At 41.5% G+C, this 24,008-nt stretch overlaps 1 protein-coding gene across 1 annotated transcript in view; it reads right to left on the bottom strand.

Annotated features, from left to right (window-relative positions):
- dnah6 (dynein, axonemal, heavy chain 6) overlaps window positions 1–24,008 on the bottom strand; it is a 276,461-nt gene that overhangs the window by 211,282 nt on the left and 41,171 nt on the right. Inside the window, 11 exon segments of the mRNA XM_060916664.1 lie at window positions 34–130; window positions 12,795–12,975; window positions 13,115–13,234; window positions 14,938–15,030; window positions 15,123–15,173; window positions 15,272–15,427; window positions 15,544–15,687; window positions 19,270–19,383; window positions 19,488–19,616; window positions 19,743–19,994; window positions 23,535–23,687. Coding sequence (XP_060772647.1) covers window positions 34–130; window positions 12,795–12,975; window positions 13,115–13,234; window positions 14,938–15,030; window positions 15,123–15,173; window positions 15,272–15,427; window positions 15,544–15,687; window positions 19,270–19,383; window positions 19,488–19,616; window positions 19,743–19,994; window positions 23,535–23,687 — 1,490 coding nt within the window.

The following is a 24,008-nucleotide window of genomic DNA, read 5'->3' as shown; positions in this document are numbered from 1 at the left end:
AGTATAGTGCACATCCGGCATGACTTTACACACCTGGGAAAAACAGCTCTCTTTGACTCCAGGTAGGCCTCTAGACATTTCTGGATCTGGTCAAGTAGAGCGTTATTTTTCTGGAAGATCTCCAAAAGCCCTGAAGTACAAACGAAGAAGAGGATACAGTATATGTATATTATGGGATGTCATTAAAGTGCATATTCTGGACCAATTTCGGGTTTTTTTATATGAAAGAATGTCCCTTTACACACTCATCCAGAAGGGTAATTTTGCACAAGGCCATCTGTCTACAGCAGAAAAAAATAAAATAACAAAACGCGTCTGGAAAAATCCCAAGGGAGTCTGGAGCCAGATTCGTGACGTCACCTGCGGAAGCGCCAGCAGGCTGCGAGAGCTTTGCACGGTTTCAGTGCACAGCCTGTGTAGACCAAGCGCTCCCATTTCTCTCTCATTGTCCGGTCTTTTGGGAAACGATGAGTACTAATCCCATCAAGATTGGTGTTGCTACACCCTCCTCCGATACATCTGTTAACCATTTTAATAATTACGCGATAACGTTGAAGAAATTTGCAGAAAACCACCAGGTCGTTTTCTCATAAACAAGCCAGCGCTGACGTAGGATTCAGAGGGAGGCGTCCCGCACGCAACGTCACGAAAATCAGTGTTTGCCAGGAAATCCAAATGGCAAGTTTTTTCAGAGGCGGACCAATTCGCCTCAAATGGCTTGATTTCAACTGAATTTTTCTGGTATTGCGCAAGGTAAAAAAATTGCACAAAATGTGACAGATATTTGACCAAAGTTTAATATAAAATAGGAGAATTACACTGATCTTGCTCCTGAATTCACCCGTGATATGCACTTTAAGGGAACAAATGTTATCATTCATCATTTCGACACTAGCACGAGAAAGAGGGTGAACAACAGGAACCATCTGCAGCTCAACACCTCGAAGACCAAGGAGCTGGTCATTGACTTTGGGAGGTCCAGACCAAGGTCACGACCAGTTCTGATCGACGGGAGTCGAGGTGGAGGCTGTGGATTCCTACAAGTACCTCGGGCTGTGGCTGGACAGCAAGCTGGACTGGACTTGCAACACCAATCACTTATACAGGAAGGGACAGAGCAGGCTGTACTTCCTGAGGAGGCTGCGGTCCTTTAACATCTGCAGGAAACTCCTGTGGATGTTCTATCAGTCTGTGGTCGCCAGTGTCCTGTTTTACACCGTGGTGTGCTGGGGGGGCAGCACATCCAAGAAGGACACATCCAGGCTGGACAAACTGATCAGGCGGGCCGGCTCTGTGGTCGGCATGAAGCTGGACTCTCTGGTGACGGTGGCAGAGAAGAGGACTATGGACAAACTATTGAACATCATGGACGATGCCAGTCACCCTCTGCACACCGTCATCAGCAACCAGAGGAGTCTGTTCAGTGACAGAATGCTCCGTCCCAAGTGCAGGACGAACAGACTCAAAAACTCCTTTGTCCATCACGCCATCAGACTGTACAACTCCTCTCTGGGGGGGAGGAGGGGGAACAGGAGGACAGAGGACAGGAAGGAGCAGTAGCCTAGCCTGACAATAAGCAATACCGGACAATGTGCAATATAATGTGTAATATAAGGTGCAATATCTCTCCTGCCGCCGCCCCCCCTTCTCCCCACCTTTCCCCCCTCCCTCTCTTCCCCATATCTTATTCTTTTATATTTGTATATGTAAATACTTAATTTATTTTAATTTATCTAGACGTTTTCTCTATTTCTTTTCTCTGTTTATCTGTAATGATGCTGCTGGAATCTTAATTTCCCTGAGGGAACCCGGCCAAAGGGATCAATAAAGTTTTATCTAATCTAATCTATTGAGGTATTACAAATCAAAGATTGAAAAAAATGGCTTAATTTTTACAAAACTGATGTAATATTCTATATGAGGATCACGTGCTCCAAAATGGGCCTCATTAACCAACGAGAGCAAATGATTTTTTTCTTAACTTTTTTTTTTTCAAGATATTTGCATGGAAATTGACAGGCACATAAATGATTGCATATTGAATACAAAATTTGAAAAATTATTAAAAACCAATTATTCAAATTAGTATTTAATTAGTATGCATTATGCTAATTGGGTACACCGTTAAATCGGTACACTCTCCTCTTAAAATTTTCACCGAATGGCTTTATTTGTGCAATATAAAGCTGCTGATAACTCATTTATACATCACAAAGAAGGAGATCAATGTTAATTATAAAATTTGCGTAAACGACTTCCGGTTGTGACATGTAGGGAGAGGACACACATGTGAAGGCTCCCGGTTCACTTTTTGTAACCCAACCTTTTTGCACAAATTTTCCGCACGAAGTTCGACATAGTTTTAACTGCTGAAGTTAGTTCAACTAATTATTCAGAGCTGAGGATGTCGAAAAACACGCAAAACCAGTTGATGTACAAACTCAGGCCACACGCGCTGCGGTTAAGCTAGCATACTTTGCTAACAACAACCCTCCGACACCAGCAAGAGCTCCTGTATCACCTGAAAAACCTGCAGCGGCGGTGGTGGCTATGGATCAACTGTCTGCTGAGTTCGCTAAACAGAGAACCTCACTCAAGGAAGATGTTTCCACCCTGATTCGAGACGCCATTAAACCAATACAAGAGTCACTGGACTCACTACAGTCGACAGTGACCTCATTCCACAAGCGTCTCACCTCCGTCGAGTCTGTAGCTGGTGATAATTTTGAACGGCTAACAGTAGCAGAGTCTGCCATTAGGATGCTCCAGAGCCAGAACCAGTCCCTGCTGGACCGGTGCGACGACCTCGAGAACCGCTCACGGAGATTTAATCTCCGCATATTGAACATTCCCGAAGGCAGTGAAGATGGCAAAGATCCCTTAAAGTTCATGTCAGATGTTTTGATGGAAACGATGGGCCCTGATGTTTTTTCCATGCCGCCTGGACTAGAGAGAGCCCTCCGAACCCCGACCTCAAGAGCCGGCCAGAGATCATCCCCTCGCACATTCCTGGTCTGCTTCTCCAGGTTCCAACAGAAAGAAGCTGCACTGCGCTGGGCCAGGACTCACAAGCTCAAATACCAAGGTGCCATTATTAGGATCTATCAAGATGTTAGCGCAACACTCGCTAAAAAGAGAGCCGCGTTTAACGGCATCAAGTGAGCCTTGTATCAGAAGAACGTTAGGTTCCACCTGCTCTACCCAGCCCGGCTGCGAGTGATCTGCGGAGACCACGTGATCACTTTCGACTCGCCTGATGAAGCCCAAAAGTTTTTGATCAGAGATTCGGTAAAGAATAGGGCTATATGTCACGGTTTGGACTTGATTAATCATCGGAGCTCGACGACATGCAAGTTCACATTTTCGTCATAGATGTCAACATATGGTCCGTGGACCCAAAGAATGGACTTTCAGTGTTGTTATTGCCGGACTAACCATTATTATACTGAATTATATATGGGTTTTTTTCTCTATACATAGTTTGCACATGATGTCACAGAGTCGGGGATTCCCTAGTGGCGGCCATCTTGTGGGTCAAGCTTACCGTACGGGTCACTGAGCACACATTGTAACGCGCGAGTACAAAGTCTTCAAAAGAACCCAAGCAGGCTATTTAAAGCTAGCAATGGTGCACACCTGTTGTATTCACGGCTGTCGTAATAGGTCTGATGATGACGTCAAGCAGAGCTTTTATGGAATTCCCACTGTACGGGAGCACGAAGGCGAGCAAACAAACAAACTCGGCATACAAAGGAGAAATCTATGGCTTGCGAGAATCAACCGCAAGGATTATCAGCCTTCCAAACACAGCAAAGTCTGCTCCGATCATTTTATATGTGGTAAGTTGTTTAAATAAACAATCAATTGTGTTTAAATTTGTTTTTGGAAACCAAAACATCGTGTAAACAATCTCTGGAGAATGCCTAACTGGAACCGCTGAGTGTACGTTTACATTGTACACTTAATATCGCTCGTTTGTCACGTTTCTATTTGACACTTGTCACTTCACTCACGCAAGGGTCATTTTTGAAAAACATTTTAGGTCTATTCTGTATGATTTGATTTGTGTTTAATCAACTTATTACGGTTGCATAACATTCAACAGTCTATTTAATGCTAGAATATATAAAGTTGTATATACAGTGTGGCAAAGAAGTATTTAGTCAGTCACCAATTGTGCAAGTTCTCCCACTTAAAAAGATGAGAGAGGCCTGTAATGTTCATCATAGGTACACTTCAACTATGAGAGACAAAATGAGAAAAAAAAATCCAGAAATCACATTGTCTGATTTTTAAAGAATTTATTTGCAAATTATGGTGGAAAATAAGTATTTGGTCAATAACAAAAGTTCATCTCAATCCTTTGTTATATACCCTTTGTTGGCAATGACAGAGGTCAAACGTTTTCTGTAAGTCTTCACAAGGTTTTCACACACTGTTGCTGGTATTTTGGCCCATTCCTCCATGCAGATCTCCTCTAGAGCAGTGATGTTTTGGGGCTGTCGCTGGGCAACATGGACTTTCAACTCCCTCCAAAGATTTTCTATGGGGTTGAGATCTGGAGACTGGCTAGGCCACTCCAGGACCTTGAAATGCTTCTTACGAAGCCACTCCTTCGTTGCCCGGGCGGTGTATTTGGGATCGTTGTCATGCTGAAAGACCCAGCCACGTTTCATCTTCAATGCCCTTGCTGATGGAAGGAGGTTTTCACTCAAAATCTCACGATACATGGCCCCATTCATTCTTTCCTTTACGAGCAATTCCAGCGTTATGGATGTGACATTTGGACTCAAAATGGCAACAATTGACCTAGTTAATTTTTATTCCTTTCCAGTATTTTAAAATTTGTTGTATATTTTTAAGACCTCTCATATTGGAGAAGTCATGGGAAAAAAAGAATTCCCGTAGTACATTTAGAACTCTAGAATATGCCAAAAAAGATGTGCGTTATGGATGTGACGGAAAAAATACCCCATTTCCAGGGTGACTACACATATTCATCAAACTCTGTGAAATTGCAAACATAATATCCAAATGCAGGCATGCATTTAATAAAGGAGTCTTAGCTGAAAATAAAAAAAGCCTTTGTTTAAAATATTTTCTATTTCAAGCAGAATCTAGGAAGAAAAAATCAGTGTTATGGATGTGACATAATTCCGTTATGGATGTGACGCGTCTGAAATAGACATGGCATATGTTTAGAAAATCAGCAATTTAACCACCATAACCCTTTGAAAAACTCTCTAAATATCAGCTAAAACTATCAAAGTTCTTAAATAATATTTAGGATGGCTATTGTTTTGCTGTTTTGTGGATTTTAGCATACATTTCTGTGGCTTGTGGCAATAATATAGAATTGTACATGATCAAAGTTGATTTTAGCTTGGGGTTTACATTATAAGAAAGAAAGACTGACAGTGACATATTAGGTTGGTTACAAATTGGTTCAACTTATTCACATCTGTAAAATACAGGCCTAGGTGATATCTCTGGGAGTGGTTTTGATGTATTACATGTTGCTTTATTTTTGCATGGTGAGGTTGACATTTACATGGAATTGCCCTTACACGGATCAGTCGTCCTGGTCCCTTTGCAGAAAAACAGCCCCAAAGCATGATGTTTCCACCCCCATGCTTCACAGTAGGTATGGTGTTCTTTGGATGCAACTCAGCATTCTTTCTCCTCCAAACATGACAAGTTGAGTTTTTACCAAAAAGTTCTATTTTGGTTTCATCTGACCATATGACATTCTCCCAATCCTCTTCTGGATCATCCAAATGCTCTCTAGCAAACTTCAGACGGGCCTGGACATGTACTGGCTTAAGCAGGGGGACACGTCTGGCACTGCAGGATTTGAGTCCCTGGCGGCGTAGTGTGTTACTGATGGTAGCCTTTGTTACTTTGGTCCCAGCTCTCTGCAGGTCATTCACTAGGTCCCCCCGTGTGGTTCTGGGATTTTTGCTCACCGTTCTTGTGATCATTTTGACCCCACAGGGTGAGATCTTGCGTGGAGCCCCAGATCGAGGGAGATTATCAGTGGTCTTGTATGTCTTCCATTTTCTAATAATTGCTCCCACAGTTGATTTCTTCACACCAAGCTGCTTACCTATTGCAGATTCAGTCTTCCCAGCCTGGTGCAGGTCTACAGTTTTGTTTCTGGTGTCCTTTGACAGCTCTTTGGTCTTGGCCATAGTGGAGTTTGGAGTGTGACTGTTTGAGGTTGTGGACAGGTGTCTTTTATACTGATAACGAGTTCAAACAGGTGCCATTAATACAGGTAACGGGTGGAGGACAGAGGAGCCTCTTAAAGAAGAAGTTACAGGTCTGTGAGAGCCAGAAATCTTGCTTGTTTGTAGGGGACCAAATACTTATTTTACCGAGGAATTTACCAATTAATTCATTAAAAATCCTACAATGTGATTTCCTGGATTCTTTCCCCCCATTCTGTCTCTCATAGTTGAAGTGTACCTATGATGAAATTTACAGGCCTCTCTCATCTTTTTAAGTGGGAGAACTTGCACAATTGGTGACTGACTAAATCAGGGGTGTCCACACTGATCCACAAAGGGCCGTGTGGCTGCAGGTTTTCATTCCAGCCATGTAGCAGCACACCTGACTTGGCTCATTCAATCAAATGAACTGTCTTCACACAGTCAAATACTTGCAGCCACACCCACCCTTGATTAAAGGGTGGGTGTGTCAGTTGACTGAATGAGCCAAATCAGGTGTGCTGCTGCATGGCTGGAATGAAAACCTGCAGCCACACGGCCCTTTATGGATCAGTTTGGACACCCCTGGACTAAATACTTTTTTGCCCCACTGTATCAGACAGCCTTTAAAGTTTGATGAAGTCAGTTTCAGGCTTTGGAGCAGGCTTTGGCAGTTTCAGGCTTTGGCAGCCCTGCATAGTCACTTGAAAATGCATCTTTGTCCACTTCGTAGGGGTCAATTCCCCCAATCAAGGCCAGTCTGGCTGCATACCGTTGTCGTGAGACGTCGTCTAATGTTTCTATATACTTCTGTTTGCTTGATTTTGCCGACATTGATCTTTATTTTAGAAAACTGACTATATAACTTCATAAATTCGTCCGAGATAACGTAGCCGGTAACGGCGATGGTCCGTTTTGTTTGCCCCACGATATGGCGGCTGGAGGGCGTTCCCCGGAATGCCGTGACATCAGTGAAAACTATGTATACAAACCAGTTTTGCTGCCTTTTAATGTTAAGGTTATGTATGTTTTCATACATGTGTGTGCCCAATTGTTTGATGGTTACTGTGCTGCTCGACCATCTTGTTTTTGTTTCCACTTTGGTGTTAAGAGGTTTTAATATAGCTTATCACAGGAACTGGGAGCCTTCCTGGGCAGAAGTATTGAGAAAGTGTGTTACCAGAAGTTATTTGAAAGGGTGTTTAGCCTGCAGCATGAAATTTCAAAATGTCTCACTTTCGACATTTGATATGTTGTCTATGTTCGATTGTGAATACAATATCAGTTTTTGAGATTTGTAAATTATTGCATTCCATTTTTATTTACAATTTGTACTTTGTCCCAACTTTTTTGGAATCAGGGTTGTATATCACATTCAAAATTAAACCAATTTTATAAAGTTTGGGAGCCTGATTTGAATTACTTGGACCCCAATGTATCTTCCATTCTATTACAGGGATTCCCTGGAAGGTCATAATAAGGGGACGCATTGCTGTACAACTAGTTTTCTTTTCCTTCATTTACTTATGTACTTTCTTTTTATTTCCTTTATTAATGTGGATACTGTACGTGTGTAACTGAGCCATTGTGTGTTGCTGGTGTGTTGTTGTGTTGAAGTTTTGTGTTTTTAGTTTGCTTGTTTGTGTTGTTGGAAAAAGGAAAATTAATAAACACATTTTAAAAAATAATTAATTTTGAACCATTTTGACAATGCATGTCCAGTCAGCAGGAAAACACTGGGAGTGACATAATCGGAGTGAAATATCAGGAATTATTATACATACAGGACACTTTTTCCATGGAATAAAAACATGCATCCTATTCCCTTCTAGTGGGTTTATTAATGGCATGCAATATTGTTATCATATCGCTTATCCTCCGTGTGTTACGCCACTCTCCCAATGGAGAATAAGCGTGGAATATTGTTGCAATATTGCACGTTGTCAAGACAACATGACGTCACATGTCAGAGCTCATGCTCTGACCCAATGACAAAACTTTTCTCCTGCGCATGCGCGGAATCATTTCTTTGTCCACTGGGAAAGAGTGAAGACGAGGCTAATCCAGTGCAACTGCAAAGATTAGCTATGCTATAATTAAGCACTAAATAAATAAACTGAAACCGGAGACGCACTGAACACCTGAAAGGCTACCAAAACTTCATTATATACAGTAGTGCTTGAAAGTTTGTGAACCCTTTAGAATTTTCTATATTTCTGCATAAATATGACCTAAAACATCATCAGATTTTCACACAAGTCCTAAAAGTAGATAAAGAGAACCCAGTTAAACAAATGAGACAAAAATATTATACTTGGTCATTTATTTATTGAGGAAAATGATCCAATATTACATATCTGTGAGTGGCAAAAGTATGTGAACCTTTGCTTTCAGTATCTGGTGTGACCCCCTTGTGCAGCAATAACTGCAACTAAACGTTTGCGGTAACTGTTGATCAGTCCTGCACACCGGCTTGGAGGAATTTTAGCCCATTCCTCCGTACAGAACAGCTTCAACTCTGGGATGTTGGTGGGTTTCCTCACATGAATTGCTTGCTTCAGGTCCTTCCACAACATTTCCATTGGATTAAGGTCAGGACTTTGACTTGGCCATTCCAAAACATTAACTTTATTCTTCTTTAACCATTCTTTGGTAGAACGACTTGTGTGCTTAGGGTTGTTGTCTTGCTGCATGACCCACCTTCCCTTGAGATTCAGTTCATGGACAGATGTCCTGACATTTTCCTTTAGAATTCGCTGGTAATAATTCAGAATTCATTGTTCCATCAATGATGACAAGCCGTCCTGACCCAGATGCAGCAACACAAGCCCAAACCATGATACTACCACCACCATGTTTCACAGATGGGATAAGGTTCTTATGCTGGAATGCAGTGTTTTCCTTTCTCCAAACATAACGCTTCTCATTTAAACCAAAAGGTTCTATTTTGGTCTCATCTGTCCACAAAACATTTTTCCAATAGCCTTCTGGCTTGTCCACGTGATCTTAAGCAAACTGCAGACGAGCAGCAATGTTCTTTTTGGAGAGCAGTGGCTTTCTCCTTGCAACCCTGCCATGCACACCATTGTTGTTCAGTGTTCTCCTGATGGTGGACTCATGAACATTAGCCAATGTGAGAGAGGCCTTCAGTTGCTTAGAATTTACACTGGGGTCCTTTGTGACCTCGCCGACTATTACACGCCTTGCTCTTGGAGTGATCTTTGTTGGTTGACCACTCCTGGGGAGGGTAACAATGGTCTTGAAATTCCTCCATTTGTACACAATCTGTCTGACTGTGGATTGGTGGAGTCCAAACTCTTTAGAGATGGTTTTGTAACCTTTTCCAGCCTGATGAGCATCAACAATGCTTTTTCTGAGGCCCTCAGAAATCTCCTTTGTTCGTGCCATGATACACTTCCACAAACGTGTTGTGAAGATCAGACTTTGATAGATCCCTGTTCTTTAAATAAAACAGGGTGCCCACTCACACCTGATTGTCATCCCATTGATTGAAAACACCTGACTCTAATTTCACCTTCAAATTAACTGCTAATCCTAGAGGTTCACTTTTGCCACTCACAGATATGTAATTTTCGATCATTTTCCTCAATAAATAAATAAATAAATAAATAAATAAATAACCAAATATAATATTTTTGTCTCATTTGTTTAACTGCATTCTCTTTATCTACTTTTAGGACTTGTGTGAAAATCTGATGTTGTTTTTGTCATATTTATGCAGAAATATAGAAAATTCTAAAGAGTTCACAAACTTTCAAGCACCACTGTATTCTTCATGCATATTTGCAAGAGAAAAATATACCAACGGACACTGAAAAACTGGAAAAGAGGTACATCGGAGATGTAAAACTTTGCGCGAGTGAGTGACTGTGACAGTTTGTACACTAACATGGCGGCGAGGTTTGCTTCATTCAAAGCTTAAGATTTAAAGAGACAGACGTGCTGAACACCTGAAAGGCTACCAAAACGTCACTGGATATTCTTCACGCATCTTTACAAGAGATAAACATACCAACGGACATCAAAAAACTGGAAAAGAGACACATTGGAGATGTAAAACTTCTGCGCTCGCGAATGACTGTGCAAGTTTATGAACAGACATGGCTGCGAGGTTTGCTTTGTTGAAAGCGGAAGATTTTGAGAGAAATTTTGGCTGCCAGGTCGCTCCGTTGTGTGCAGTTGCAGATATTGATTTTAAAAGTAACTAAGTAAATTACATCAGGAAATTAATACTTAAGTTTGAGTGAAAAATGCTGTGGCGAGTGTGCATGGAAGAAGAGTCTTGGGAGAGAAATCTTAGCTTCTCATTTGTTAGTCTGTGCTACTGATGAATTCCAGCAGCTGGAAGGTGAATTCACTGCGGCGCTAACAGCGCCAACTTGCAGGTAAGCTAGCATTGGCCTTCGAGAATGCTGATATGAAGAGTGTGTACACTACCGTTCAAAAGTTTGGGGTCACCCAGACAATTTTGTGTTTTCCATGAAAAGTCACACTTTTATTTACCACCATAAGTTGTAAAATGAATAGAAAATATAGTCAAGACATTTTTCTGGCCATTTTGAGCATTTAATCGACCCCACAAAATAATGTGATGCTCCAGAAACTCAATCTGCTCAAAGGAAGGTCAGTTTTATAGCTTCTCTAAAGAGCTCAACTGTTTTCAGCTGTGCTAACATGATTGTACAAGGGTTTTCTAATCATCCATTAGCCTTCTGAGGCAATGAGCAAACACATTGTACCATTAGAACACTGGAGTGAGAGTTGCTGGAAATGGGCCTCTATACACCTATGGAGATATTGCACCAAAAACCAGACATTTGCAGCTAGAATAGTCATTTACCACATTAGCAATGGATAGAGTGCATTTCTGATTAGTTTAAAGTGATCTTCATTGAAAAGAACAGTGCTTTTCTTTCAAAAATAAGGACATTTCAAAGTGACCCCAAACTTTTGAACGGTAGTGTATGTATAATAATAATTGAAATAATAATAATTCCTTTTTTTCATGGTATATCAGATATATTCCATTCAGCCAGCAGGATACTGAACGAGTCGAAGACTCGTTCAAAATCATGCTGGCTGAATGGAATATATCTGATAGACCAGTCAACGCCAACCAATATTGTTTAATTATTTCACTCAGATCTGCAATGTATTTCGTATGAAAAATGCGAGTTTTTTAATACGAGAAGATAAATTTCATATCTTCAAGCCAATGTGTGATTTTCTTTTTATTATATCGACACATTCACACAGAAAAAGTACCCAAATTTATCCAAAAAAAAATTTCATCAATTTCCTTACGAATGACAGAGACTTATGTCACGGTTTTGGATCTCCATGTCCCGGATGCATGAAAAATACGACTGGTATGTTATAACAACTCCATTGGCTAAGTTTTACAAGAGTCGCACCTGTGCTGTCATATGTTAATAAATTATTGCAGGTACTACACTCGCCGGCCACTTTAATAGGTACTTGTTCTTGATTCTAAGATTCCTGTTCTTGGATGCAGGACTGGAACCCAGTGTGGTGGTGTTCTGTTACATGCTGAGATGCTTTTCTGCTCACCACAATTGTAAAGAGTGATTATACACTACCGTTCAAAAGTTTGGGGTCACTTTGAAATGTCCTTATTTTTGAAAGAAAAGCACTGTTCTTTTCAATGAAGATCACTTTAAACTAATCAGAAATCCACTCTATCCATTGCTAATGTGGTAAATGACTATTCTAGCTGCAAATGTGTGGTTTTTGGTGCAATATCTCCATAGGTGTATAGAGGCCCATTTCCAGCAACTCTCACTCCAGTGTTCTAATGGTACAATGTGTTTGCTCATTGCCTCAGAAGGCTAATGGATGATTAGAAAACCCTTGTACAATCATGTTAGCACAGCTGAAAACAGTTGAGCTCTTTAGAGAAGCTATAAAACTGACCTTCCTTTGAGCAGATTGAGTTTCTGGAGCATCACATTATTTTGTGGGGTCGATTAAATGCTCAAAATGGCCAGAAAAATGTCTTGACTATATTTTCTATTCATTTTACAACTTATGGTGGTAAATAAAAGTGACTTTTCATGGAAAACACAAAATTGTCTGGGTGACCCCAAACTTTTGAACGGTAGTGTATGAGTTACTATATCCTTCCTGGCAAAAAAGCTCGACCTAATCTGGCCATTTTCCTCCGACCTCTCTTATCAACAAGGCGTTTGTTTCCACCCACGGTCCTGCCGCTCGCTCGATTTTTTTGTTTTGTTTTTTGCACCATTCTGGATAAACTCGAGAGACTGTTGTGTGTGAAAACCCCAGGAGATCAGCAGTTTCCGAAATACTCAAACCAACACCCATGCCACAGTGAAAGTCACACTTTGAGATCGCAATTTTCCCGTTCTGATGTTTGAAGTGAACGTTAACTGAAGATTTGTATCTGTATGATTTTATGCATCGTGTTGCTGGCGAGCAGGTGGACGGATGGGTGTTCCTAATAAAGGAGCCGGTGAGTGTATATGCTCGGTCTTGTCTCACTGTTAATCGCAAATGGCTGTCTAGTATTGTGTTGTTTCTGACCTGGCTGTGTTCCAGCACGCAGTGCGTTGGGAAAGCTGTGCACCTTCCTCATGATGTCTTTCCAGGATTTGTCCACCTGCAGGAACATCTTGGCCTCAGCAGGGAGCTGCCTCTGGATATCCGGAGCAGTGAAGATGCTCTCCAAATAAAGCCAGTTTCTCTGACATGTCAACCACTCGTCCTGCACGCACCGAGAGAGAACAAAAGATTATAATGAATCGCATTTTAAACAGTCACGGATACAAGCCACTGCACATGAACTAGTGTTCGGAAAAGAAAATGGGACTGTGATTATCGACGTATACTCGGAGTGTGATTACCAGTGTCTGGGTGAACAGGGAGAGCTGGTGCTGCCACAACTCTACTTTGGCCTCGATGGGACCAACATAACGTGAAGATGCAACTGTGGTGATATTGATGGAGCTGTCGTCCAACAACACCTACACGCAAACACACAGGGCATGTAACACTTGTTATTTACTATACTGTCTGGTACCATATGCTATAGTGGTGCTTGAAAGTTTGTGAACCCTTTTGAATTTTCTATATTTCTGCATAAATATGACCTAAAACATCATCAGATTTTCACACAAGTCCTAAAAGTTGATAAAGAGAACCCAGTTAAACAAATGAGACAAAAATATTATACTTGGTCATTTATTTATTGAGGAAAATGATCCAATATTACATATCTGTGAGTGGCAAAAGTATGTGAACCTCTAGGATTAGCAGTTAATTTGAAGGTGAAATTAGAGTCAGGTGTTTTCAATCAATGGGATGACTATCAGGTGTGAGTGGGCACCCTGTTTTATTTAAAGAACAGGGATCTATCAAAGTCTGATCTTCACAACACATGTTTGTGGAAGTGTATCATGGCACGAACAAAGGAGATTTCTGAGGACCTCAGAAAAAGCGTTGTTGATGCTCATCAGGCTGGAAAAGGTTACAAAACCATCTCTAAAGAGTTTGGACTCTACCAATCCACAGTCAGACAGATTGTGTACAAATGGAGGAATTTCAAGACCATTGTTACCCTCCCCAGGAGTGGTCGACCAACAAAGATCACTCCAAGAGCAAGGCGTGTAATAGTCGCCGAGGTCACAAAGTACCCCAGGGTAACTTCTAAGCAACTGAAGGCCTCTCTCACATTTGGCTAATGTTAATGTTCATGAGTCCACCATCAGGAGAACACTGAACAACAATGGTTGCAAGGAGAAAGCCACTGCTCTCCAAAAAGAACATTGCTGCTGCTCGTCTGCAGTTTGCTAAAGATCACATGGACAAGCCAGAAGGCTATTGGAAAAATGTTTTGTGGATGGATGAGACCAAAATAGAACTTTTTGGTTTAAATGAGAAGCGTTATGTTTGGAGAAAGGAAAACACTGCATTCCAGCATAAGAACCTTATCCCATCTGTGAAACATGGTGGTGGTAGTATCATGGTTTGGGCTTGTTTTGCTGCATCCGGGCCAGGACGGCTGGAACAATTGATGGAACGATGAATTCTGAATTATACCAGTGAATTCTAAAGGAAAATGTCAGGACATCTGTCCATGAACTGAATCTCAAGAGAAGGCGGGTCATGCAGCAAGACAACGACCCTAAGCACACAAGTCGTTCTACCAAAGAATGGTTAAAGAAGAATAAAGTTAATGTTTTGGAATGGCCAAGTCAAAGTCCTGACCTTAATCCAATGGAAATGTTGTGGAAGGACCTGAAGCGAGCAGTTCATGTGAGGAAACCCACCAACATCCCAGAGTTGAAACTGTTCTGTACGGAGGAATGGGCTAAAATTCCTCCAAGCTGGTGTGCAGGACTGATCAACAGTTACCGCAAACGTTTAGTTGCAGTTATTGCTGCACAAGGGGGTCACACCAGATACTGAAAGCAAAGGTTCACATACTTTTGCCACTCACAGATATGTAATATTGGATCATTTTCCTCAATAAATAAATGACCAAGTATAATATTTTTGTCTCATTTGTTTAACTGGGTTCTCTTTATCTACTTTTAGGACTTGTGTGAAAATCTGATGATGTTTTAGGTCCTATTTATGCAGAAATATAGAAAATTCTAAAGGGTTCACAAACTTTCAAGCACCACTATAGATAATGTCGCGTTGTGTTTATTTCTTTATTTCTCACCTGGATATCATCTGTGCCGCCAAGAATAAACACGTCTTTGTGTTCACGATGAAACAGCACCGTAAACTCTGTAGTCTTCCACAAGTCCTCCACCTAGTAGCAGTGCAAATCTATAACTCTGCACAAACATTTTACACCAAAAAAAACAAACAAACCTGGATATGACAGTGTTCTTCGCCACTGACCTTTTTCACCACTGTCTCCAGAGCCGCCTCTCCTGACGCCTGGCCTGAAACCTGAGAGAAATAATAAAGTCATGATGATCCCCTTGTACGACATACAACAGAACATCTCGTTAATTTATTCATTTATCCATCTTCCATATGTCTCTGACCTCTTGGATCTTCTCAGCATAGTTGAAAGCACCGAGTTCTTGCAAGGCATCACAAGTGGGTGGGTTCTCCACAAGGCTGACCCCCAGGATGCTCTCCAACATGCCCCAGTGCCGTTCTTTCAGACATGGGTTACGCAAATCAGTGATCACTGGTAGCTTCACACACACACACACACACACGCAACCATTAAGACAATTTAAAAAAATGTCAAGGAAAGTGTCAGTTGCTCCTTCAAACCAATTTGGTCAAACTAGAAGAATTATTGCTCCACCTTTTTCCTCATGGTATCCACGTTAGCTTTGAGGTGGGGCAGGACACTATTGGGTGGAAGCCCTTTCTCCAGCTGGTGCACGTACTTGCCATACTTGTTCACCTCGACAGTCAGGAGCTCATGGTTGAGCTCGTTAAATTTACTCTGTAACAGACACACTAATGTAAGGACATGGCTGGAATAGATGATCAGATGTTCTATAGAAGAAGAATAAAAAAGGGATAAAAAGATCCATGCAACACAAACATGTGTGGTGTGTGGCAATTTCTAAACCTCAAATGGACTACGGAAATCACGTTCCATGTTCTACCAAGCTAAGAAGCTTTCAGTAATTTAAGCTCAGGAGCTTTCGTCCAAGAACTTTAACCCAGATAATCAGTTCAGGAACTTAAAGTGATCCTGACACGAACAGGTCTCCTTGGTGTCGTTTCATGGATTTTAACGCAAACTTTCAATTTTCGATATAATCGCAAGCTGTGGAGATGAAAACTCAACAAAACATTTAAACCTCCCGTTATGAAGCGATGCCTGGAATTCCCTTCCCTTCTGCCGAGTATGGCCCAAACCAGAAATGACGTAGACTGGTGAACCCCTGCCTGGAAGGCGCACCGACAGAACATGTTTTCATGACAGAACATGAGCTGTGAGCTATGAACTGTCAGAGGTCTCAAAAGTAGCCCGGCGGCGGTGGCGGCAAACCACTGTCTGTAGTAGCCGCCGACTACTTTTCACAGAGTAACAGAAAATACTTTTTCGCGGTCTGGTTTCTATCAAATCCTGCACTCTGATTGGCTGGCGAGCGGGTCCATATCCTACCATACGGACCCCAGTTACAGACCTCTGGCGACTCGCTCGTTCACAACAACAAACATAGTAGCAATTTTTGTCAACATTTATCTTTTTTTTAAAAATAAGATTTATTTGGAAGATTTTTAGCAAAAATCTTATACATTTTTGAACGTGAAATTTTTTTCAAAATGAGACCTTACACACCCTATTTCCTGCAATCTGAGCTGGAGTTAATTAAAACACCTGATGCCTATTTTCATGCTTATTGAAATAAAAACACTATTATATAGAACAATATGTATCAAAATCAATATGTGTATTGCATTAATTCAAAATAATATGTACATTTTATAGGGACTGGTTATTACTCATTGTCAACATCACTTGTTTTTCTAAAAAATGTCCATTAAAATCCATAATTATTTACAGTTCCATTAATAATTCAAATTTTCATATATTCAATATATTTACTGTATTTTCCGGACTATACGTCGCTCCGGAGTTTAAGTCGCATCAGCCTGCATTATGAAGACAAAAAAAACATATATACGTCGCACCGGACTACAAGTCGCACTTTTTTGAAGGGTTATTCTATCCATAGAATCTGTGATTCTATCTGATAAGCGGCGCGTGGTTACTGCGCGACTGCACTGCTTATTTAATAAACGAACAGCTGAGCAGTGATAACGCGCCCTTTGCCCTGTAAGTAGCCTAGTCTGATTATTTTAAATATCTACTACTATCTTTAATACTATCGCTATCATTATTACTAATAGCCTATATTATTATTATAACTAATATTAGTAGCCTATTACTAATCGTTATTACTCGCGGTGAAAAAAAAAACCATATATACGTCGCACCGGAGTATAAGTCGCATGTCCAGCCGAACCATGAAAAAAAGTGCGACTTATAGTCTGAAAAATACAGTAATTAAATAAAAACATTTATATATCTTATCGAGACTGACCTTTTCCTAATGTCCACATTACTTATATATGATTTCTTCACAATGTCTATTTAAACTTTAAAGTTATACGGTTATCAACACTGTCAGCTATAATTCAAATTATCATATATTCAATGTATTGAATCAAACAAATGCATATTTTACGGGGACTGTCTTTATCTTATTGTCCACATCACTTGTATGTTTTCTTCAAAAGGAAGAGCATATGTCTATTCACACTTTTTACAGTTAAGTTATTTACAGTTCCCAGTTATTTTTGAAACAAATTTTCATTTGATCATTTAGAATTCTTCTTCAGCTTCTTGGCCAAAGCCAAAAGCTCATCAGTCCTCTCTTTTTTCCTTTTTCTTTCATGAGCCAGCGCCTCCTGTGTTTTTACATGCTCTAACCTGGCTCTCTTCTGCTCTCTCTCACACTCCTCTCTTGCTTTCCTTTTGCTTTGCTAAGCTTGTTTTTTTATACCAGCATCAATTTCACATACCTTCGCTTCATCTCGCTTGTCAATAGTATTCGGCATCTTGAGAAAAAACGCCGATTAGAGGAAAGTATTTTTGATATGCAGCTCACGAACACGTGTAAGTTTTGATAAAAGAAAGCGGATGTGGGTGTCTTTGTAAAAACTGTTTTGATTGGCTATTATGGTCTTGACGTCGATGTTTTGACCAATAACAATGTAGATAACACGAATTTTACATCACATTCAACGAGATTCAACGAGACTAAAGATGGCGACTTACAAATAATGTGTAAACATCGTTGGAGTGAATTAAGTTTGAACAGCATGAAGGAACATACCCCAACCCCCCGAAATTAATAAAAAAAATTCTCAACGGATTTGGCATAATATAAAAAGGTCGTTTTTTACTCAGAAAAACCGGAAAACTCTCATCCCTGATAAATATGATCTAAAACATCATCAGATTTTCACACAAGTCCTAAAAGTAGATAAAGAGAACCCAGTTAAACAAATGAGACAAAAATATTATACTTGGTCATTTATTTATTGAGGAAAATTATCCAATATTACATATCTGTGAGTGGCAAAAGGATGTGAACCTTTGCTTTCAGTATCTGGTGTGACCCCCTTGTGCAGCAATAACTGCAACTAAACGTTTGCGGTAACTGTTGATCAGTCCTGCACACCGGCTTGGAGGAATTTTAGCCCGTTCCTCCGTACAGAACAGCTTCAACTCTGGGATGTTGGTGGGTTTCCTCACATGAACTACTCGCTTCAGGTCCTTCCACAACTGTTTCTTTAACTGTCCTGTCCACATTTGTTTAACTGGGTTCTCTTTATCTACTTTTCGGACTTGTGTGAAAATCTGATGATGTTTTCGGTCGTATTTATGCAGAAATATAGAAAATTCTAAAGGGTTCACAAACTTTCAAGCACCACTGTACGTCACAATAAGGTGCCCCAGTTCCCGTCTGCTCGATCGTCCTGCTTTGGTGGGGCTTGTTTTTTCACTTTTTTTATTATCAAAGGCTGATTATCCACAATCTCATCGGGGGTGAAAATGATCACAACTATCTTCATATTCATGGAATCATGGAGAAGAATGGATTTATTTAAGTGTTTGTGTTACTTTAAGCTCCTCTAGAAGGTTAAGCTTAGGAACTGAAGTCATGGATCTTTAACCGAGGAACTCTCATGCCTAAAAACTGTACATTTTGATCCAGGAACTGGGACGCAATTCTAGGAATTTTATCCCAGCAACTTAAATCCAATAACTTTAGCCCAGGGATTTCGATCCAGGAACTGGAATTTAATTCCAGTGATTTTAGCCCAGGAATTTAAACCCAATAACTTTGGCTCAAGAATTTGAGTCCGGTTCTGGATTTATAAGAGCAAAAGAAATTAGATCAATAAACTGTCTTCCGAGAAACTCTAGCGCATGAACTTAAGTCCAGGATTGTGAGCCCTGGAATACACTGCAGTGTATGCACCTGTACATTATGGTGTATACCTGCATCCAGCTGTTCTGCAACTTGTCCCAATCCTCTAATGAATCCCACAGCAAATGTTTCAGCTTCATTTCAGCACTCAGCTCCTCCAAAGACTCATACTTAGTCACCTCCACCTATTCCCACACACGCAAATAAAAAGATGTGCAGAAATGACACACATAGGCCAAACAATTACAAACACAGAACAGTACTGAAGTGCTTTAAACCTTCTTCTGACCTGAAATTTCTTCTGGTAGGATTTGTAGTGAAAGGCTTGGTCTTGCAGCTCATCTAGGGAGTTCTGGATTTTTCCCAACAATGTACGAACTTCAGCCCGGTTTGCATTAATATCCAGAATCAGCTTGTTCTGGAAATCCCCCCCAAAAAAAAAGAGAGATAAAATGATTAATGTTGTTACCTGCCTGAATTGGCTATAAAAACAAAAGGTGGTGTGTGTGTGCGTGTGTGTGTGTGTGTGTATCAGCTGGCTTACATCTGCTTCTTGTTTGATCCTTTTCACATCATTGCTGAGTTCACTGATGTCGTTCTGCAGGTGCTGGCAAAACTTGGCCACAGTGGCTTCACGGTCTTCCACCGCCTTCTCAATGAGGTCAGTCAGAGATGATCTGGATGGCTGAAGTGTCATGAAAACAGCAAGGTCTTCCGGCGGAGTGGGAACGGAGTAGCTTTCAATCAGATTATACATCTGGTTTATCGTTACGACCTCCTGGTCCAGGAATCCAACCTGAGGCATGGAGAGAGAGAGAGAAAATTTATTTCTATCATATAAACCAGGGGTCCCCAACCTTTTCAGCACTAGGGACCGGTTTGGTTCAGCATTGTTTTGCTGCGGCCCGGTGTGGGTGTGTGTGTGTGTGTGTGTGTGGGGGGGGGGGGGGGGGGGGGGGGGGGGCGTGGTCTCACACGCGCGAGCTGGGGGGCGGGGTGTCTACGTTTAGCAGACACTGGGAGAATGCATTTAGCTGACGCTTTTACAAATTAGAATAATTGATTATTTGAATTGGAGGACAATTTTGGTGATCGCTTTGGTTCCATATCTGGTGTTGTGCATGCGTTAAAAGTAGCGAACTTCAGCTATGAACAGTAAGTAAAACTGAATCAGGAACATAAACTTGAACGACAAAATTGAACTAGGAACATGAAAACAACATGCACAACACAATAGGAATAGGTGCTGAACCAAATTAAAGGCCTAATTTTATTATGGCATAAGCCGATTAAATTTTAATGTGAGCCCTGTGCTTGTTTCCCTGCAGCTAGAATGTCCCATCTGGGGGTGATGTTGGACAGTGACACGCTTAATGTATTTGAAATATCCAATCGGTTTCTCAGTTTTGTTTTGGTCACTGTCATTGCGGAAAACCCGGCCTCGCAAAGATAAGTAGTTGGGAAGGGCAGCAACGTTTTGAGCGCTTTTACGGCTATTTCCGGATATTCCCGTTTGGCGTTTACCCAGAACGCAGGCAGAGAGTTTGTTTGGTCAAATTTAGTCTTAAGACCACCGTCATTTGCCAGCTCGATCAGCTGCGCTTCCTCCTGAACGGACAGGTGGTCAGGAATTCTTGCAAATGGATTGCGGATCCATTCATTCTTATCACGCGGATCTCGGGAGGCTGGGAAGTAGCGGTCGAATTCTTTCGACAGCCCAACGAGATGGTCACGAACCAACTGTGATAGAGCTGGCGCTGGCTCCGTTTCCCCCAATAGCCCCACTAATAAATGAAACATGTCAAATACACCCTTGTCTACGCGACGCCCCCACTGATCCAGCTTTGCTTTAAATGCAGCGACTTTGTCTGCTACTTTAAAGACAGTCGTCATTCTCCCCTGAAGTGTCAGGTTGAGCTCATTAAGCAAAGCAAAAATGTCACAGAGGTAGGCGAGTTTTGACACCCAGTGTTCATCACTGAAATGCGCAGCCAGATCAGACTGTTTTCCTGCCAGAAATGCCTGCAGAGGCTCTCTCAACTCGAACACTCTGGCCAGTGACTTCCCCCTCGACAGCCACCTGACCTCTGCGTGCAAGAGAAGGCGTTTGTGCTCTGCATTCATTTCTTCGCAGAGCTGCTCAAACAACTGGGTGTTGAGTGCGTGTGCTTTGATGAAGTTGACCATTTTAACGACATCGTTCAATACAGCATTCAACTCCGGTGACAATTTACGGCTGGCCAGCATTTCTCTGTGAATGACACAGTGTGTGTTCGCAGTCAGGTGCAACCTCGCTCAGCCTCGCAGTGAAACCAGACAGCCGCCCAGTCATCGCCGCAGCCCCATCAGTACATACACCGATGCAGAAGGACCAGTCTAATTTCCCTGACACGTAACCATCCAACGCCCGAAACAACTCTGCACCTGTGGTGTTTGTTGGAAGGGAGAGCACACACAACAGATCCTCCTCAACATCCTCCTCAAAAATGTACCGCACGAAAATGAGAAGTATTGCCCTGTTTTCCACATCAGTGGACTCGTCTACCTGAATTGCAAACCACGGCGACCCTTTTAGCCTCTGCAACAACTGCGCCTCAATATCCTCCGCTATATCATTAATGCGCCTCTGCACAGTACTGGCAGAAAGAGGTACCGAGCCTATCTTTTTGGCTGCTGCCTCCCCAAGCACTTCGTCGCACATGTCTTGGGCAGAAGGCAGAATTAGCTCTTCTCCAATAGTGAATGGTTTCTTTGACTTAGCTATTTGACACGCCACTCTGTACGAGGCTCTTAGCAAAGCCACGTTCACAGAAGTAGTTGTCTTTAGCATGAGTTTTTGTGAATCTTGCTCTTGCTTTTTGCGCTCAAAGAATTCAAGAGGTTTATTTTTAAGTGTGGGGTGTTTAGTTTCAAGGTGTCGAATGAGCTTTGATGGCTTCATAGACTCATTCGACAGCTTGTCCCCGCACACCACACACAACGGATTAGGAGCATGCGAGTCACCGGTCTGTGTAAAGCCGAATTTTAGGTAGGAATCATCATATCTCCTATTGAAAGATCCCTTCTTTTTCTTTGGGTTGCTTCCGGGATCATTATTGTCATCGATGCTGGACCTCTTTTCACCCTTACCCAAACCAAAGAAACTTTCTAAGGACGTTTGCTGCTTCTTGCTCATTGTAGCTAATATACACTGTCGCTGACCGTGAGAACTGAGCTGATCTGAGGCAGCGCTGTGGGAAAATAGCCTACGTGTTGAGGGCGGGTCAGACAGTCATCATGATTGAAAAAAATAAAATGTGCTATCGGCCTCCGAATGCAATAGGCTATGCAGCGTCCACGCATACTTATCTAACGTGAAATGAACCCATGTTTTATTTACACCTCTCTCTCTCTTTCATATATAAAAAATCCCCCCTTTTTTTGGCATTTCCCCCCAATGTCATGACCCGGTTCGGAATGTCTCGCGGACCGGTACCGGTCCGCGGACCGGTGGTTGCGGACCGCTGATATAAACTAATTACTAACACTAAATACTAAGAGTGATGAGAGAAATAACCAGCAATTATTTTTTTCGCAGTGCGGTTTCCATAAAATCCTGCGCTCTGATTGGCTGGTTAGCGGGTCCGTATCCTACGATACGGACCCCAGTTACAGACCCCGGTTACGGACCTCTGGCGACTCGCTCGTTCACAACAACAACAAACATAGTAGCGTTTTTTGTCAACATTTATCTTTTTTTATAAGATTTATTTATGATTATCAAAAATCTTATAAATGTTTGCCAGCATTTCTCAGGAGAATAGCATTAATTTTACAGCATGGATAGCGATAACGACAGTGTTCACAGCGAAAGCGAGTTTTACTACCCTGAGGAAGAAGAAATAAAAGAAAACATTTCAGGAGAAAGCTAAAAACCTCTAACTGCTGCCACCGTCGAGCAAAAACATGGCTGAATCCTGAACGACTCCTATTTGTATAAATAGGGGACTACATAGGCGGCAAAATGTAGTTTTTTTCCTGCCATGGAAGTGCACTTGTATACCGAGGAGGAAGCCATTTGCATTACAGCCGTGAATGAGGATTCAAAATGGCGGCTCGGCTCGGTTTTCCCTTTTGGGCGCTCTCGTTTTCTGTTAGAATTTAGTAAAGAAAAAAATAAATATATTATTTACCAGCTTAAGGTCAGTCCATATGGTGAAATACCGTGACCTCGGCCCAGAGGGCCTCGCTCAGTACTTTCAAGACCTCGGTCACGGTATTTCACCATACGGACCTCCCAGCTGGTAAATAACATTATATATATATATATAGTCACAATGAACAGAAACACACTTACCCGGTCCTGGATCTCCTCTAGGAAGGTGAGCGAGTTGACGTATTCGATCGTAACTGTAGGAACAATCCCCAATTTGAAGCAGGAGTCTTGCATCTCAGAGATGAGTGCATCCATTTTTTTCTTAGCCAGCAGCGGCAGCATGTTATGAATGGTCTGTCGGGGATTCACATAATTTAGTGTAACTTGCATTGTGGGAAATATCGACAAACTTCCAGTGATCAGGAGTACACAATATGAAAATGTAAGAACAGCCTAATCGCCCTAATTAGCGTAGAAAAATGTGAAGAGCATGTTTATGGAATCAATTTTGTGCCAAAATGTTCATACAATACTTTTGAAATATCAAACAAAAACGACAAAATCAAAATACAAAAAAACAAAAAGTCAATTTTTTTAGACTGGCAAACAAATTATTTGTGTAATCGTGCAAAATATCAGTCTGTTACTCTTCAGAAACCTTTTATTTTTGTTCCG

Source organism: Neoarius graeffei, chromosome 3 (assembly GCF_027579695.1).
Source record: "Neoarius graeffei isolate fNeoGra1 chromosome 3, fNeoGra1.pri, whole genome shotgun sequence".
Classification (NCBI taxonomy): domain Eukaryota; kingdom Metazoa; phylum Chordata; class Actinopteri; order Siluriformes; family Ariidae; genus Neoarius; species Neoarius graeffei.
This window is presented reverse-complemented; position numbering and strand designations above follow the sequence as displayed.